Here is a 19,317-nt window from a genome sequence, read left to right as displayed (position 1 = left end):
GTTAAATATTTTTGTCAAGGGACAATAGTCTCTGTCAAGGTATAGTCAAAGTCCAGACTCTCAAGAAAATAATAAGTTAATATAAAAAGATTTCAAGATCCATTCAAAATTGTCTAGCTGTCCATATCTGGCTTGCAGTCTGCCTATTGACTACCTGGTATTAAATGTTTACCTTAAATACACAGAGATTATGGTATGAAAGCCAGTTAATGATATGGGAATAATTGTGTTCCTTGACATTTTTTTCAGTGCTATCTAGTCTGCCCATTAGTCACATTTGTTTAGTCTCCCACATCTTCCTTTTACAGCAGGAGTGGAATTGTCCACATGGTTGCTATACAGATAATTGATAGTTAAGAATTATTTGTAACAAGCCAGCTAGGATGCAATGGAAATGACAATCCAGAGGTACATCAATAGCTTTGCTATTGGCTATGTGCCACAGCTGGGACAAGGTTTTCCTTTTTAGAAAATTTGATGTTGATAGAAAAAACATTTAGTTTAGCTAATCCTTTTGGCTTGTTTAATTAGTTACGTTTAGAATCTATCACCCAAGTACACAGTACAGAAAGCTGCCATCAGAGAAATCTAGAGTTGCCATTGTGTCATTTTCTCATTTTATATTACATAATACATGCCTCATTTTGGAGCATCATGGTCACAGACAATAATGGCAATATCATAAATCTATTCCCTATTTTACTTCAGCATAACTCAGCTAACTCCGCTTTCCCAAAGGAACCCCCATCCTATTCTTATTTCCAATGAGGCTTACTCCAAAATTGAGTCACGCTAAATGCAGTCGTTCTTGGTTTTTTGGTCATTTGGAATCAGATCTGCATCAAAATGACAGTGGAAATGGGGAGGATGAGAGCTAGTTGTAGAAATTGTAAGGACACTGCACATTTAGTGTTCTGAGGACTTATCTGTTAGAGTTAATAAAATTGAATTAAAAAACATTTAAGGACAGCCATCAGCTGGCAGCTCAGGAGACTGCTGCAGCTGCAAAGGTGAAACATTTATGTAAAATTTAAAATGTAGTTTTATACAGGTAAGTGCTATTGTTTGTATGAATCATTTAGTTCTTACTATTCCTAATGCACTGCTGCTGCAGCTGGAGCTTGAGACAGGTAATGAGTATTACATACTATTTGTTAAATTAATAAAAATCAAGTTATCTAAAAAATTACACAAAAGTATACCCTCAGACATTGTAAAATGCTGTACTGAGTAGTAAATTAGAATGTTGTAGTGACTGGATTTGCACCATTATTTGAAGAAATATGTGAAATAGTATCAATGGAAATTGATTTAAATCAATTATTTTTGGTGATTTACATCACTCCACCCTAGTATTTAAAGTAAAAACTAAGACTTTAAAATTAATCTAATAATGAATAAGCAGCAAGTGGAGTGATTGGAGCACTGACTTGATCTGTTCTTCAGTGGACATGAGCACCTGGTCAGCATGCATCTCCCTGCATCTGTATTTCTACTCCATCGCATGTGATGAGGGTTTTACCCACAAAAGCTTATGCACAAATAAACCTGTTAGTCTTTAAGATGCCACAGACCTCTCATTGTTTTTGCTGGTTAGCAGATATGCCTCTGGAAGGTGTACCAGCTGAAGTTAATTTAGTTGTTGCAGTTCCATACCCAAGAAAAGAGCATTGCTGTAACCCTTCCCAGATATTACAAACACTTTGATAACTACGGTCAAATTACCATGTTAAAGATGGGATGCAATCTTCTGTCCAGCTAAATGTAAAAAATGGCATTGTTAACAGCTATTGCTAATTGGGTATCCAATATCAAAGTCATGCAGGATAGCTGGAAAATTATGCTAACTGCAGTTCATATGAAGTTTACAGCTGGGCATCAGCCTACTGCTAGCAGGGGCGTCTCCTTTAATGATCTGACAAACATTTAGTAAGATATTAGAGAGAGGTGAGTGCTTTGAAGATGAGTTGCTACCCCTCAATGTTATCCATGGCTTTCTGGGTTTGAAGCGAATGCAGCACATTGGTCTCAAATGGATCGACATCATGAGCAGTGATGCAAAATAGAAGGAGCAGTTAGTTACTTAAGTAAAATGAATTCAAGCAGTTTTGTCCTCCACTTTAGGCTACGTGCCCATGGGGGCACTTTTGATCAGAGACTGCAAAGTAGCATCTATGGGCCTACACATGTGCAAGACTACTATTTCTGCCCCAAACAAGGGGCTAAAGGAAGGTGTGAACTTGCGACTACCTAGGGGAAGTCTACACTTAAGGTATTAAAGCTCTGCCATAGCAGCACTTTGTAGTGAAAGTACAACCATGGCACCAGTGCTAGGAGAGAGTTCTCCCAGTGACCTGTGTAAGCAAGGAGAGTAGCTCCCAGTGCTGGCAGCCAGTTTACATGGAGCACTATAATTTGCTGTGCTCAGGCAGGTGTTTTTTCAGATCCTTGAGTGACAAAGTTGCAGTGCAGTAAAATGGCAGTGTAGACATGGCCACTGTTCCTGCTCATCTGCAAAGCAGAGGGGAAAGAAAGTGAGAGATATTCTGTCTCTAGGGGCATTCTATCTTAAAGAACTCATGTTACTACTATAAGGCTAGTAACCTGCCCTTGTAGTATAGTAGTAGTATAGTAACAGAGTTAGACATGTTAGTTTGTACTCCAACAAAACAAACCAGCAGAAATGTAGCACTTTAAAGACTAACAAAATGATTTGTTTGGTGACGAGCTTTTGTGGGAGACCCACTTCTTCAGATCAATTTCAATGCCAATACAGACTGCCTTATATAAGTACAGAGGGCCAAAAAGAAAAAAATGGCAATAAAAACTGTCAAATCAAATAAGATAGAAGGAAGAGAGAGTGAGAGGTGGGGGGATGTTAATTGTCCTGGCTGAGATAATTACAAGCATCAAAGAAAGGGAAGCAGTCTTTGTAATGCGTGAGGTAGCTGATGTCTCTGTTCAAACCATGTGTTAGCGTGTTGAATTCTCTCTGAGTTTAGGAGGCTGTCTATAGGGAAGGACATGCCTGTCACCCAGAGCCTTCTGGAGTGTAGCATCCTGATCAAGAATAGGTTGTAGATTTTTAATGATGCATTGCAGGGGTTTGAGTTGGGGGCGACAGGTGATGACAAGTGCTGTTCTGTTGTTGATCTTCTTGGGCCTGTCTTGAAGTAGCTGGTTTCTGGGTATTTGTCTGGCCCCATCAATCTGTTCTTTTACTTCTCCGGGTGGGTAATTCAGTTTTATAAATGCTTTGTTGAGGTCTTGTAGTTTCTGGTCTCTGTCAGTAGGATCAGAGCTGGTTTGTTCTTAGAGTGTATGTCATAAGGAGTACTCCACTATAGGATACCCCTGAGCAGTAACTCATGGAAGAGGTAGATGCTGAAGAGATACTGGAATTACCTGAAATATTGAGCAGTCTAGGTTCTACTAAACTACCTTTTCGTTGCAGGTGTAGAAACCTCCACTGATTGTAATATTACCCTGGAATCCTTGAGCATGTGTAGGGAGGAGTCCATATGCTCACTGAAGAGCTTTGATCCTTCAAGCATCTCTCTTGAAAGACCCAAAAACTTGAGTCAGGACACTTACCCCATGGCCATGGCCAGGTGTCTGCAGCTGAAATAGCAGGAAGAGCCATTTTTTTCAAATTCAGTTACAAAAATCAATCCTTCAAGAGCTGCAATGCATATGAATATGACAGTCCTTAATGATGTCAAACTGTACTTTTTGTAACTCTTATTTTAAGAGCAGCACGCACACAATGATTTGCATCAGAAAGTTAAGTTGACCCCGTCTCCAGGCTTTACTCACCTCAATCTACAAATCTGTACCCTATCCCTCAGCTTTACCCCCCATCCCCAGGTTTAACCCCTCTCAGCCCCAAACACTCCTCCATACCCAGGATTTACCTGCTGCAGCTGATGAGCTCTACATGCTGCTGCTGCTCCTCCATGGCCGCATCCTTCTTCTCAGAGTGGCTGTGCAGCTCTGACAGGGGCAGGCTCACCTGCGCCTTCCCCCAGCTCTCCTAGAGGCTAACTTCCCCCCTGTGGAGCGTGTGGGCAGCTCCCGGACCTGACAGCTTCCTCCCACTGCAGCTGACTGCGCAGCAGCTCCAGAGGCTGCCACCGCTTAAACAAAACACAAACAAAAATTCTGTTTTAACTGCAGACATTATTTAAGAGGCAGCAGCCTCCAGAGCCTCATGTGGAGTCACTGACAGCAGTGCTTGAAGCAGCAAGTTGCTCCTTAAAGAGCTGCTTGTGACTCCAGAACTGCAGGTTGCCAACACCTGGCCATTGCCAAGTACCTGGAAGCTGTATTGGTGGCATCTAGGGCAGCTTAGAGGGATGATTTTTAGGTTGACAGAAACTGCTCTCTTTGGATGTGTGGGAGAAGATCAATAAAATAGGTAAATTTTGAATATATGGTAAAAGTTGTATTTTGCTATCAGAGCTTTAATGATGGCACTACATAATTGATAGAAGAGCTGACAAGTACACTCATCCCTTGCTATACAAGCACAATTGGTTCCTAACTTTTTGCTCATAGGCAAAAACATGGAAGAGCGACACTAAATTCCTATTAAATATGTGTAAGTGATTGGTTCCAAGTGCTTGGAGTGGCAGCAGGTGGTGCTGCTTTTGAAAGGTAAGTGAAGCTTGGGGGGGGGGGGGGGCGGGTTTAAAGGCTGGGGGCAGTTTGGGGACATGAGTGGGAGGGAGGGTTAAAACATGGTGGCAGATTGGGTGGGGGGTTGAGGCTGCTGCAGGTTGGGTCTGTGATGCTACAGGCAGGGGAGGGGTGGGATGGGGTGGAAGGTGTGTGTGTGTTAAGGCTGCAATGGTTTTGGTCTGAGTGGCTGGCAGGGTTAGGCTGCAGCAGTTTGGGTGCACAGGGCTGGCTCGGGAGGCTTAAGTTGCTGTGATTCAGGTGCACAGGGGCCAGCACGGTGGTTAAGTTGCAGTGGTTTAGGTGCGCAGGGCCAGCAGAAGAGGTTTAAGTTGCCACGGTTCAGGTGCGTGGGGCCAGTAGGGGGTTTAAGTTGTGGTGGTTTGGGGTGTGTGGGACTGGTGGTGGGGGAGAGGGGTCAGGCCGCAGCAGGTTGGAGCTGCGGGGAGGGGGCAAGTCTCGTATTAGCAGGGGGAGTTCAGTTGTCCAGTGAACAAAAGGTAAGTATAGGTGTCCCTCGTTTAAGCAAGTACTCCTAAATAAAGTACTCGCTTAATGAGGGATGAGTAACGTGTTCTGTCCACTAAGTCTAGCCATATGGATGTTGTTGGAGGAAATCTAGACAGATGGTTCCTTTTGTTGGCTACCTCCACCACAAGGGAATAAGGACTGCACTGAGAAAAGAAACGTTCTTCATTGGTGGGATGTAATACTTCTTGCCTGACATTTTACAGCTGGGTGGAACTGGAGCTGCTGTTTACCACAGGGTATGTGCAAGAGCCAGCAATCTTACCTTGTGGATTGATACTCAAAATATCCCCCAAGGAGTTGACATGGTTGGATTTCCTCTGGTGGAGACATCTTACCAACCACTTCATATCCTTAAAGGACTTGAAATTGTCAGCACAGGAGGGAGGTAGTAGCATTACTCCCTTATCTGAAGATGACCTTGCTGAAGGATGCAAGATCTCATAGGGCAGAAATTCTTGTAGCTCTTGTGTAACATCTGGCACCAAAGAAATGTGTAGTACTTGGATACGGGCAATAGATATTCATGAATGGTACACTACCAGTCGGTGCTGGTAGTCCTTTCTTAGCATTCAGTAAAACTGGTCACTGCAATGGTCCCAAGAGTCCCAGTAACCCCACTGAGAACAGGGGGAAAGTCATACAAAATGGACTTCTGTTTGGTAGGTCCCCTATGGTCCTCTTTATTAGAAAAACTCCTGGAAGTTGGTGTATAGTACCAGGATAGACTTGTGTACCAATTTTTTTTCAGGGCTGGGATGGTGTTGTAACATTAGATAAATTTGTGACTACTATTCATTCATGCATTTAGTCAACTTTTTCCTACATCAGATTGTTTCCCAGCTATTGACAAATTGGAAGTCTTATTGGTTTACAGCTGAGTAGTTACTGTATTTGATTTCTGTACAATAGTTCCCCCGCAAACATTTTCTCCATTCTTCACCTCAGTATCTTTTGATCCCTACCTTACACAGTTTTTGGGGTTTGTGTACCAGGATTATAAATTCATATTACATTTATGGTGACAGTTTTTAAATTCACAATGAAATTGTTCCAGAACAAAATGGTTGGGCTAAGATCAACACGTGCCTTTTTGACAGCTGAAACAGCAGGAGGAATTTAGACCAAAGGAGACACTCCCATTATTAGAGTCAGATTACAGAGCAGCAATTGAAAAAGTGTTCAGTCCTAGTCAGAGCACAATAGCCTCCAGCTGTTTTCCTTTGCTTCTAGTTACACAAGTTATTTTTCATTTGATTGTATTTTAAAAAAGATGTATTGTACAACATCCACTTTTCAAAAAAAAAAAAAAAAAGTAGTTAACCTACTTATGTGGAATAGATTTCTAGTGCATTTTTCTACAAAACAGTCCTTATTCTCTATAAAACATGACAGCATAGTGTCCTTCCACTACCTATTCTTTTATAAGAGATTTGTCTAATAAATAGAACTGAAGGAATCCTCCAATACTTATACTCAAAGCTTCAAATATTCAAAAATGTGGTTTTATGTTTTCATGCACTTTAGTATTGCACTCCATTCTATTCTAATTTCCTTCTAAAATAAAGCCCCCAAAATAAAAACAAAAAGCAGTCAAGTAGCACTTTAAAGACTAGCAAAATGGTTTAAAGTGCTACTTGACTGCTTTCTGTTTTGATAGTGTATAGACTAGCATGGCTTCCTCTTTGTTACCCCCCAAAATAAAGTGTGTAATAGAGGTTTATTGAACTCTTTTGAGCTATTTGTCCAGCTTCATAAAGGGCCTTGATTTTGATAGCAGATATGAACAAAATTTAAGTATTTAGTAAACAAGTCTCTTCCTTGCAGAAAACAGTATAAAAATATTTTAAACATGCTAAAATCTTAATTTTCTCTCTTTTAATGTTAGTAATGTGTACCATTAGAAATTAGACAGGGAATACACTGGTGATCACATCAGCAGGACAAGAACCATCATACACATCTGAAGTTACTATGTTTAAAAAAAGTAGTGTATGTGTAATAACAGCAGTGCATCTTTCAAGGAACAGTAATGCATGCAATTTATCTGTGATGAGAAACCACTTCCTACTTCACATGTATCTCCTATATTCCTCAGCTGCCATTTATTAGATCAAGATAACTGGATCACTATTATGGGTTGCAACATTTTACCATTATTGTACTTCAGTTTTATTCCTGATCAGATTATTCAAAGGAGATCCCCTGTTTAAAATAATTCAAGATATTTAGATAAGACAGCTAGACTCAGATTCTTAGCACTGATAGGCAGCCAATATTCTAAAAAGTTCCCTGAAAAACATGCAAGAAAATCCAAGATAACAAAGCAAAATATTCCAGCATGTTAGTCTCAAGAAAATGAATTTTGTGACAGAAAAAAAATTCTGTGTCAAAGTAGGAATTTAAACTGCACTATCAAGTATAACACCATATCCTGAATAAAATTATGGATACTGTTTTCTCTTAATGCTTTTTAGCAGCTTGCCCACTAGTAAATTGGAAAAATTGTGCATATTATACCTGGTGTTATTAAAAAAATTGTACACCTACTTAATGTTAATAAAAATACTGTGGAGAAACTTTGAAAGTTGGTCTTACTTAAGTATACCATGAGCTGCAGTGGGATACTGCTCAAATTATGCAAAAGCAACGAGGGGTCCTGTACCACCTTATAGACTAACAGAAATATATGAGCATAAGCTTTCATGGGCAAAGACCCACTTCGTCAGATGCAGGTAGTGGAAATTTGCAGAGGCAGATATAAATAGGCAGGCCAGAGCAATGCTGGAGATAACGAGGTTAACTCAGTCAGGGTGGGTGAGGCCTACCACCAGCCGTTGATCTTGACATGTGAACGCCAAGAGAGGAGAAACTGCTTTTGTATTTCACTAGCCATTCACAGTCGTTGTTTAATCCCAAGCTGAGCATCTCAAATTTGCAGATGAAATGCAGCTCAGCAGTTTCTCTTTGGAGTCTGGTTTTAAAATTTTTTTGCTGTAGGATAGCTACTTTTAAATCTGTCACTGTGTGTCCTGGAAGATTGAAGTGCTCTCCTACAGGCTTTTGTACATTGGCATTTCTGATATCCGACTTGTGTGCATTTATTCTTTTCCATAGGGATTGTTCAGTTTGTCCAATGTATATAGCAGAGGGGCACTGCTGGCACATGATGGCATATATTACATAATGGGAAGAAGGGGCCTCCAGAAGAAGGACTTCCTTCTGGAAGCTCCCCTGGGGCCGTGCTTCTACACGGTGTTTTGGAGTCTGGAAGAACAGCCTTCCGGACTCCAAATCACGTGACTGTATGCTAATGAGGCATGGAGAATTTGCATCTGTGCCTCTAGCATATTTCAGGCTGCCTATTACCATGCCATTTTCAAAAGAAAGTGGCCTGTGTAGAAACAGCCTCAGTGTTTTGTGCTGTAATTTACCCCTAAATGTCTAAGAGCCCAGTAAGCAGTGGAAATATTGGTAATGCTGCTAGACAATACTGACCTCCCATAGTCTAGCAAATTCTCACCTGAAACCGATCAGGTCCCGAGGGTGCTGGATTAGAGAGGTTCAACATATATTGTATATTGAAATCTGAAATAACCAATAAAATGCTAACTTTTCTTACATGGTTCCACAGAATGCATCAAAAATAATCTACAGGATTCTTAGTTTATCTACTGGGCTTTTAAATTAAAGATTAAATCCCAGAAATCTGATGATTTAAGTTTTCCTTGTAGGAACATTAGTACAGTACTTTATTGTAGGAATAGCAGATTGTATTTGTTTCTTCCAGAACTATCAGATTTTAGGGAAGCTTAAACCAGGGCCATTCTATTATCCACAGAAGGGGAAAGATATGGGGGATGAACATTTAAAGTATCTTGTCTTCAAGAGCAAAGTACTAAAGAGCTTGATTAACTAATACACATTTTTAAAACAAGAGAATGCAATGAATTATATCTGAATGCAGATAATACTTTATTAACTTATCACAGTTTTAATGTCCGATTTAAAACCGTAACTAATTTGGGAAACAAATAGGGAGAATGTTAAGGCTGAACCATATATACAGAAAAAAAATCTCGCTACTGATATCTGTACATTTTTTTTTAATTAACCTCTGCTTGTTTTTCCCTTTACACATATAGTTTATTCAGTGTCTGAAGTCATCAAATTGGCCAATCTTTTAGTCTTATACTGAGAATGAAAACTACTATAGTCCAAGTTTTTGATGCAGTGTCAATCTCAAATGAGATCAGACATTTTTGCTGCCATATTCCAAATGAAATGTTGAACTTTAAGTTAGTTTATTGTTGGTGCACAATCGTGTAAGTGATTATCCTCTCTTCCAGCAAAACTAGTAGTTCTATCCCTCAAAGGTTAACCTGTATGAAAGTCAACTAAAAAGTTGGGAGATCAATATACATTAAGTGCCCATGCGGCATATCGTATTCCAACTCAATCATATAATGTTAACAGCTGCTTAAAGTGGACATATGTGCCATTTTACACAATTACACTGACTTTTCAACAAAATCCAGGAATTAATTAATACTCTAAATTGCACCATGAACAATAGTCCTATCTGGTGTGGTATAGTTTTCCATCAGTATTAGCTCCCTTTTGTAAAGCTGCGCAATACATGAAATCAAGACATGAACTGTTTGTCCTTCTCCAAAAAAAGTGTTTCAGCTGTCTGGTTCCAGTCAATGAAGGAAGTGGCAGAGGCAAGTTTAAATTATCCCAGAAAACTGAATTAATTGCTTTATTTGGTGTCTTCAAGATGCTTCACCTTCTGTAGGGGATGTAGGTGATGTAGGAGAGACCATTTCAGGTTTTCGTGAAATTCTATCCAATTCTGCTTGAACATCAGTCAAAACCGGCTTCTGGCCTGCACCAAAAAAGTGCACAACACTTGGTCATGCTCAAAAATGAAAGGACTTGTCTTCCCACAAATGTTTTTTCTTAAGAACATTCATGAAATAAAATAGTTATGTTTTCCTGCTTTAATACAATACTAAGTTGTATCGTACACATCATGTGTATAAACTGCACATACATTTAAGATTAGTAAAATGGAGACTATATTTAGTTGTAGAAATTTTAGGTCTGTAGTTTACCCTACTGTTTGACTAACTAGCCATTTTTATAATAGCTATCTCAAAATCTTACTCTGTACATCAAGAGCAAAAGAGAAGTTACTCACCGTAGTAACGGTGGTTCTTCGAGATGTGTCCCCGTGGGTGCTCCACAATAGGTGACGGGCTTGCCCGGCGCCGCAGATCGGATCTTCCAAGCAGTTTCTGCCGGACCGCGCATGCGCCGGCGCGCGCCGCTCCCTTGCGCCCTCCTGGCCATGTGCGCGATCCGGTCCCCGCCAGTTCCTCGACCAACCGCCTCGGGTGCCCCTGCAAAACACTAACAGAGATCCGAAGCGGGGAGGATGGGCGGGTAGTGGAGCACCCACGGGGACACATCTTGAAGAACCACCGTTACTACGGTGAGTAACTTCTCTTTCTTCTTCGAGTGTCCCCGTGGGTGCTCCACATTAGGTGACTACCCAGCAGTAACCCAAGATAGGAGGTGGGTAATCGGATTATGTGCAGCTTGCCCCCGAGAGGACCGCTGCAGAGAGACGGGTATCCTCTTGGAATACCCTGTGAAGGGCGTAATGTTTGGCGAAGGTGTCGTAGGATGACCAGGTCGCCGCTCTGCAAATGTCTTTTAACGCAACGCCCTTGAAAAAGGCTGTTGATGCCGCCACTGCCCTGGTGGAATGAGCCCTGGGAGTGGCCGATAAAGGAGTCTTTTTGAGCTCGTAGCACATTTTTATGCAGGATACAATGTGCTTTGAGATTCTCTGCAAGGAGAGACCCTCTCCTTTCAATTTGGGAGCGAGGGAGACTAGGAGTCTATCCGTTTTGCGGAAGGACTTGGTCCTGTCTACGTAGAAGGCTAGTGCCCTCCTCACGTCCAGGAGGTGTAGGCGCGCCTCTTCGTTGGAGTTATGAGGCTTTGGATAAAACGAGGGTAGAACAATAGGTTCGTTGATGTGAAACTCGGAAGAAACTTTGGGAACAAAGGCTGGATGCAGCCGTATGGTTACCGCCTCCTTGGAAAAAACAGTGCAGGGTGGCGTTGCCATGACTGCCGCGAGCTCGCTCACCCTACGAGCTGACGTAATTGCAAGAAGAAAGGTCGTCTTTATTGTAAGGAGGCGGAGGGGAACCGTGGCCAAGGGCTCCAACGGTGGTCCCATCAGTGTGGTAAGCACCAGGTCCAAGTTCCACGAAGGTGGAATCGGTTTCCGAGGGGGGTAGAGGTTTACCAACCCTTTGAGGAACCTGGTAACCATAGGGTGGGCGAACACCGTGTGCCCTTCCTCCTCATGTCTGAACGCCGAAATGGCGGCAAGGTGGACCTTTAACGAGGATAGCGAGAGTCCTCCTCTCTTGAGGTCTAGTAAGTACTCTAGAATTGTAGGTATAGGCACCGAAAGGGGGGCCAGCTGCTTGGTAGAACACCAAGCCGTGAAGCGAGTCCATTTTTGTTTGTAGGTCTTCCTAGTGGAAGTCCTCCTGCTACTTTCTAGGACTTGTTGTACTGCCACTGTGCATGTGCTCTCTAGGGAGCTGAGCCATGGATTAACCACGCTTGCAGTCGCAGGCTTTGGGGGTGCGGATGCACTATGGACCCCTGGGCTTGTGTGAGCAGATCCGGCGCCACCGACATGCGCAGGAGTAGGGGGAACCATTGTTGGCGATCCCACGTTGGGACTATCAGGATCATCCGGGCCCTTTCCCTCCTGGCTTTTTGCAAAACTTTGTGGATCAGCACTGTGGGAGGAAACGCATAAAGCAGGGGGCCCCCCCACGGGATCGCGAACGCATCCCCCAGGGACCCCCATCCCAGTCCTGCCCTGGAGCAGAATCGTGGGCACTGCTTGTTGTGCTGAGTGGCAAACAGATCTATTTGGAGAAAACCCCATGCGTGGAAAATAGGCTGTAGCAGATCGGGACGGATCTGCCACTCGTGTGTGAGCGCAAAACGCCTGCTCAGCTGGTCTGCCTTCACGTTGTGCGCACCCGGCAAGTATGAGGCTTTCAAGATTGTATCGTGGGCGATGCACCAGTTCCATAAGTGGATTGCTTCCGCGCATAAGGCACGGGATCGAGCTCCTCCTTGCCTGTTTATATAAAACATGGTGGAGGTATTGTCTGTACTGATCCCGACGACTTTGCCTTGTATGTGGTCTCGAAAGTGTTTGCAGGCGTTGAACACTGCTCTGAGCTCCAGTACATTGATGTGTAGTGACTGTTCCGTGGGTGACCACAGTCCTTGAGTCACCTCTTCGCCCATGTGCGCTCCCCACCCTATGAGGGAGGCATCTGTAGTGAGAAAAACCGATATTTGCAGCTGGTGGAAGGGTACCCCTGTTAGCAAGTTCCTGGGGTTTACCCACCATTGCAGGGATTTGCACACCCCGGCTGTGGGCGACACCACCCTGTGAACGGTGTGTACTGCCGGTTTGTATACACTTGCCAGCCAGTGCTGCATGCTGCGCATGTATAACCTGGCGTTCTGCACTACAAACGTCGCCGCTGCCATGTGGCCCAGCAGCTGCAAGCACGTCAGGACCGGCACCGTAGGGCTGAAGGTGATGACTTGCACGAGGGAACCGATGGCTCGAAAGCGAGCCTCTGGTAGGTATACTCTCGCTGTAACCGAGTTTATGCGAGCCCCTATGAACTCTATGTCCTGTGTGGGGTCTATTTGTGATTTTGCCAGATTGATCACCAGGCCAAGTGAGGAGAACGTGTTTGCTGTGACGCGTATCATGCGCAGAACCTCCCCTTTCGAGGCCCCTTTGAGCAGGCAGTCGTCCAGATATGGGAAAATAAATACCCCCTCTCTGTGCAGGTAGGCTGACACCACTGCCAAGGTCTTGGTGAAGACTCTGGGGGCCGAGGAGAGGCCAAACGGTAGGACCTTGTATTGGAAGTGTTCGTTGCCTACCATGAACCGGAGGAATCGCCGGTGAGCCGGATGGATGGTTATGTGGAAGTACGCGTCTTGTAAATCGAGGGCTGCGAACCAGTCTCCATCGTCCAGAGCTGTAAGGATGGAGGCGATCGTGGTCATCCGAAAACGTTGCTTGCGCAGGTACCTGTTGAGGCCGCGAAGGTCTAAGATAGGCCTCCAGCCTCCTGTCTTTTTCTCCGTGAGGAAATACCTGGAGTAGAACCCTTTCCCGTGCAGTTGCTCCGGCACTCTTTCCATCGCCCCTATGAGCATGAGATGGTCCACCTCCTGCCTGAGCCTCGCTACCTGGGAGGCCTCCTGGAGGTGGGGCTTGGGTGGAGGTCGTGACGGTGGGAGCGACTGGAAGGGGATGGCGTACCCCGTGGCTATGATCTCCAGCACCCATTTGTCTGTGGTGATCCTTTGCCACTGGTCATAGAATGGTCGGAGGCGATGGTGGAACAGCCGCTTCGGATGACCTTGTGCGATGGTAGTGATGGCGCAGCCCTGGATCTGTATGTCAAACTTGTGGCCTTTGGCCCCGCCCCGAGGACGCACAGCTCTGTTGTGAGCGTCGCCTGGGAGTTCTGTCCTGCTGGTGCTGTTGATGTCGCCCTTGCTCGTAACCCCTGTAATACTGGGGGCGCTGTTGCTGGTACTGGTACCGCCTTTGCTGAGGGTAGTACCTTTTCTTTGTGTATGGAGGGGTGTAAATCCCCAGGGTCCTGAGTGTGGCTCTTGAATCTTTACTGGAATGAAGGACCGAGTCAGTTGATTCAGCAAACAGCTTCTGCGAGTCGAAGGGAAGGTCCACTATCTTCGCCTGCAGATCCCTCGGTATACCCGAGGTCTGGAGCCAGGACTCCCTTCGCATCACCACTGCGGTTGCTGTGGAACGTGCTGCCGTGTCCGCAACGTCCAAAGCAATCTGAACGCCCATCCTCGCAGCCGCGTAGCCTTCTTGCACTATGGCCTTGAGGACCGGCTTTTTGTCCTCTGGAAGCGAGTCCATGAGGGAAGTTAACCTGGAATAGTTGTCAAAATTATGGTTCGCTAAGTGCGCTGCGTAATTTGCCATTCGCAACGTTAAAGTGGAGGAGGAGTAGACCTTTCTGCCGAACAGCTCTAGCTTCTTGGCATCTTTGTCCGTTCCCCCTGTTTTAAATTGAGATGTTTTTGATCTTTGTTGCGAGGACTCCACCACCAGGGAGTTTGGCTGTGGGTGGCTAAACAGGAACTCCATGCCCTTCGCCGGCACGAAGTATTTCTTATCCGCTCTCTTTTGGACAGGCGGAATAGTTGCAGGGGTCTGCCATATCGTAGTGGCGGACTCTAAGATCGCTTCATCAAGCGGTATTGCTACTCTGGAGGAGGCCGGAGGTCTCAAATTTTTGAGGAGCTTATGGTGTTTCTCTTGCACCTCTGCTGTCTGGATGCCTTGCGTGAAGGCCACCCTCTTAAACAGCTCCTGAAACTGTTTGAGATCGTCCGTAGGATGGACATCCCCCAGGGCCGTAGCCTCGTCCAGGGAGGAGAGCGAGGAACCGCTGGGGTATGTCTCTCTGGACCCTTCCGGTTCCTGCTGGTGATGGTACACCCTCTCACTGGAGGTTTGCGAGGGAAAATCTCGGGGTTCCATGACCAGTCCCCCCTGAGATGCTTGAGTCTCTGTCCCCGGTCGCAATTGCCCTCGGGGGTACGAGATAGTTTGTGGGGATCTTTCCCTAGTAGATTGCCGATGGTGTGTATGCCCCGCGTGGTAGGGGCGACCATGGCAGTATAGGCACTATTCTTGGGAAGGTGACCTAGACCACTCCCTTGGTGCGTATCCTCTGCGTCTGGGGGAGGGAGATCGTCGAGACACTGGAGAGAGCGATTTCGCATAATAGTCCAGTGGTTCAAACCCCAGGAAGGGTGAAGGTGGTGCCAGCCATGGCGAGGCTGGTTGTAAAAATGGAGAAGGGGGCTCCGGGTAGGCTAGGGGAGACCCCTGCCTTCTGGTTGGAGTCTGCAACATAAGCGGAGGGCTGTGAGAAAGCAGCTCCACAGCCCTGTCCGGAGAGGGACTGCAGTGCCTCCTCTTGTGTGCAGCCTTCCCCCTCCCTGGAGGAGGTGACTCCGCCCCCTGACGCGCGGGGGATCCCGGCCCCGTCGGCACCGTGCTAGGCACGCTCGAAGGCGGTGCCGCACGTGCGGTGTCCTTCTGCGCCTGCAGGCTATGTGCCTGCACGCTCTGCACCGCTGGTTCCCTGGGGGTCGGTGCCGCTGCCTGCGGTGCCGCCGGTACCGGCGCTTGTTTAGCCGCCGCCCTGCCTGCAGTGCGGGGCGGCTGGCTGAGTATCGGAGGCTGAGCCGTTTCCACGTGGCTCTCCGTGCCGCCGCCTATCAGCTGTTGCTGCGACTGGGGGCTGCGTGCTCCTCCCGTCCCGCTCACTGTTGCTGCTGGCAGGGATCGGGCTGGAGAAACTTTCCTCCGTTTTTGCGCTGACGGAGTGAGGGAGGCAGCTTTCCTTTTAAGGGCCCCGGAGGGTCCCTCCTGCTGCGGCCGCTCCGGCACGTCTGGCTGGAGGGCCTTATCAAGAAGCAGCATTTTAATCCGTATCTCCCTGTCTCTCCGTGCTCTGGTTGTTAATTTAGCACAGAAGGCGCATTTCTGTGCCACATGGGACTCCCCCAGGCACTTTATGCATAGACTGTGCCCATCGGACACTGGCATCGCCTCTCGGCAGGACTCACATTTTTTAAAGCCTGAAGAGGACATTGTTGGTGAGTCTGAGTTTTTAAGCGGGTACTTAGCACCTTCTTTGTGCTGTTTTCCCCGTCCGATGGCCTGCCTCAGCAGGAGGGCTGATGGCCGTAGCTCCTGGCCTCCGGCGCTTGTTACTGGGACTGGACTGAAGCTGTCCCGCTCGTAGTTTGTTTGTTGTTGTTTTTTTTTTGTTTTTTTTTTTTGCAAAATAACAACCGGCTAACTCGTAGTAGCCTAAGTATCTGAAAAACTTTTAAAGAAAAACAGATAAAGACGCTGAATACGCTATTTGGCCTTAGCCTAGTCGGATTCCATCTGCAGCCGACGGCGGTTAAGAGGAACTGGCGGGGACCCGATCGCGCACATGGCCAGGAGCGCGCAAGGGAGCGGCGCGCACCGGCGCATGCGCGGTCCGGCAGAAACTGCTTGGAAGATCCGATCTGCGGCGCCGGGCAAGCCCGTCACCTATTGTGGAGCACCCACGGGGACACTCGAAGAAGAAACCTATGAAATCCTAATAGAAATGATACAAGTCCCATCTCTCAAAATGTACAGATGGTGTCAACCAATAAATGTTGGGCTTACATTATCAATAGGTTTTATTCACACCACTTAGTATATTGTTGTGTGTGTGTGTGTGTGTGTGTGTGTGTGTGTGTGTGTGTGTGTGTGTGTGTGTAATTCATACAGTAGGCCCTCGAGCAACGCAATTTCAATTTGCATATAACTCACATTAATGTGAGTTCAGTGCGAATGGACACCACCCTTCAGCTCCAGCCCTCAGCTCCCCAACCTGGGAGAGCCCAGTGGGCACACAGCTGCTTGTGCCACCATTTCTCCTAGCTAGACCTCCATTGCATTAAGTGTTGTACAAATGTATGAAGAGCCCATACTCCAAAAAGCTTAGAAACTTAAAGGACAAGAGATGGGTGAAAAGAATAAAATGCAGAAATAAGAGCCCATTTAATACCAATGGAAATAGATCAGTGTGTACATTGCATGTGCTGCAGGCAAGTTAAGTGGGGATGCACCATGCTTCTTTTATTTGCTCACAACACAGGCTCATGCAGCAATTAGCCAGAAGGGTCTTCACCTTCCATAATAGGAGGGACGAATCCAGGCGATGAGGAACAAAAGAGGGGACTCATTAGATAAGCATTCATATTACTTATCCTCATTATTTCCCCTATAGGATTGCAAAAGATTCTCCTGGTCTGTATTTGTTCAAAGCTCTGATGCTAGCACACAGACATTGGAAAGGAACACCTAGAAGAACTAAAGAAACTCAGAGTTGCACAGGCCTAAAGACTACCAGAAAGGGAACATGACGTTCAGGCATTTCAGTTAGCTATTAAAATTTTTCCCAAAAAGGTTCAGAGGCTCACAGTATGCCTAAAATGTCCTCTGACATTAAGATCTACTATGATTATAGCTTAGCTTACAATTGTCAGCCTCTCAGATTTTCATCATGTCAATGAGACATAGATAATGCTGCATACATTTAAGATTGTGTGTTCACGTGCCCACGTGCAAGATCTTGCCATATTTCTAACTCCATTTTAATTAATACTGTAGATGAAAGATTCCTTGTGCAAATGAGGTTACAAGTGATGCTTTACGATTAATCATACCTGACTTTTTTGCTGATGGTGGCAAACTGCTGCCACTACCTGCACTGCCTCCTCCTCCAGGGCTGCCACCACCAACACCAGGGCCACCTGGGGAACCGGTTTTCTTACTCAGCAAACTGTTGAAGAAATTAGCTAGAACACCTTCGCTGGTGGCTCCAGCTACAGCAAGAGAGTACAAAAATATTTGTATACATAAAAATATTTTCCAAATAAATACTGACTACACACAGTTGTTTGCAGTGCTGTAGTACTGGGCTGATCCAGTACTACAGACAGAAAAAGTTGGATGAGGTAATAGCTTATTCAATCAACTTCTGCAGGTGGAAGGTACAAGTTATTAAGAGTCATTGCGCTCTTCAGGTCTACAAAAGGAAACCTAAGCATTCAAGCCAGACCTAAGTTTCGACAGACTGCGGTCTGCCTATCTCAAATCTCTAAAAGACAAAGTCCCAAAATCTATCCCAAACATCTCTTTTTATCCTCATCCACCATGAATTTATATTCAATAACACTTTGTTCAAACCATGTAATCAGCCATGGGGGTACTAGGATGCCTCCTTAATATTTCAGTCTACCCAAAGGACACCTCAAGGACCCTTTCTATAAATATGCATCACAATACTAACAATATACCTCAATCTTTTCAACAATGGACTCCTACAAACAACTACATCAATAAAAAAACCACACACACAAATCACCACATTTGCCCCTACAAATCCAACAAACACCTTAGACTCACTCAGAAATCTGGTATCTACAGCAAGGCAGAGAGATGGCAAACAAAATGCTCTGAAGAGAAGATTCACATTTTAACACACCTGCCTTCACCAAAAAAGGTCGCACCATTAGAGAAAAATCAGACTACATTATGGAATGGGCCACAAAAGTAACTCATGAGAACCTGCTTCAATGCAGGAAAACAAAGCCTCCAACTGCATTGCCTCTGGTTGTTACTTGCGTCAACCCACAATAGAACCCACACATCCAGCAATTACAAGCTATACTTTATGGGAACCACAACCTGAAAGACATATTTCCCAAATCCCATTTCTAGCTTTCAGACAACTGTTAAAATGCCCTAAGCTTATTAGAAGCAAATCAAGGACGCACCAGCTCAAAGCAACACTAGCCTCTGTCAAAACAACAGATGCAAAATCTGCAACCATAGCTTCACTGCTACAGTGACCAAAATTCCCTTCAATGCCACACTTTTCAAGATCTCCAGCTCCTGCACATTCTTAACAACATAACAGCAGACCCAAAGCTAATGGGAGGTCTGGTGCCAGTAGCAGGGCTCAGGCTCCCCTTCTCTCACTGGTAGTAATTGTTGAAGGAAGGAGTGGGAAGTGGAATGATGTAGCTAGGAGCAGGGGGAGCTGAGTGGGCTAGGGCTGTGTCTGTCCACCTCCCCCTGCTGTTGGTGACTGCAAAACACCTTTCAAAGATGGGTCCGAGAACTTAAAATCACAACTCCGCTTGATTCCAAAACAGAAGGACTTAACAGAGACACTGGTTATATAGTACACCACAAAAACCTGCAACACATCCTTCTGCCGACTAATCATCCATTATCCTACAATTTCAAAGGTTTTAATAGCCCACATCCTTTTAAGTGGTCTCCCACAACTGTTGTGACCCCTTTGTTTCACAATGTGTCCCACCCTGTATTTAGATTGAATACTCCTAAAGAAGAGCTCTGTCATTCTACAG

At 45.3% G+C, this 19,317-nt stretch overlaps 1 protein-coding gene across 1 annotated transcript in view; it reads right to left on the bottom strand.

Moving 5' to 3' along the window:
* Positions 1-9,063: 9,063 nt before the first annotated feature.
* DYNC1LI1 (dynein cytoplasmic 1 light intermediate chain 1) overlaps positions 9,064-19,317 on the bottom strand; it is a 49,745-nt gene continuing 39,491 nt past the window's right edge. The window contains exons 12-13 of the mRNA XM_074986124.1: positions 17,605-17,763; positions 9,064-10,093 (exon numbers count right to left, since the gene is read on the bottom strand). Coding sequence (XP_074842225.1) covers positions 9,981-10,093; positions 17,605-17,763 — 272 coding nt within the window. The 3' untranslated portion in view covers positions 9,064-9,980. The remainder of the gene's footprint in view (positions 10,094-17,604; positions 17,764-19,317) is intronic.

This window comes from Carettochelys insculpta, chromosome 2 (genome assembly GCF_033958435.1).
Source record: "Carettochelys insculpta isolate YL-2023 chromosome 2, ASM3395843v1, whole genome shotgun sequence".
NCBI classification, from domain to species: Eukaryota; Metazoa; Chordata; order Testudines; family Carettochelyidae; genus Carettochelys; species Carettochelys insculpta.
Note: the sequence above shows the minus strand (reverse complement) of the source record. Positions and strands in the feature narration are given on the sequence as shown.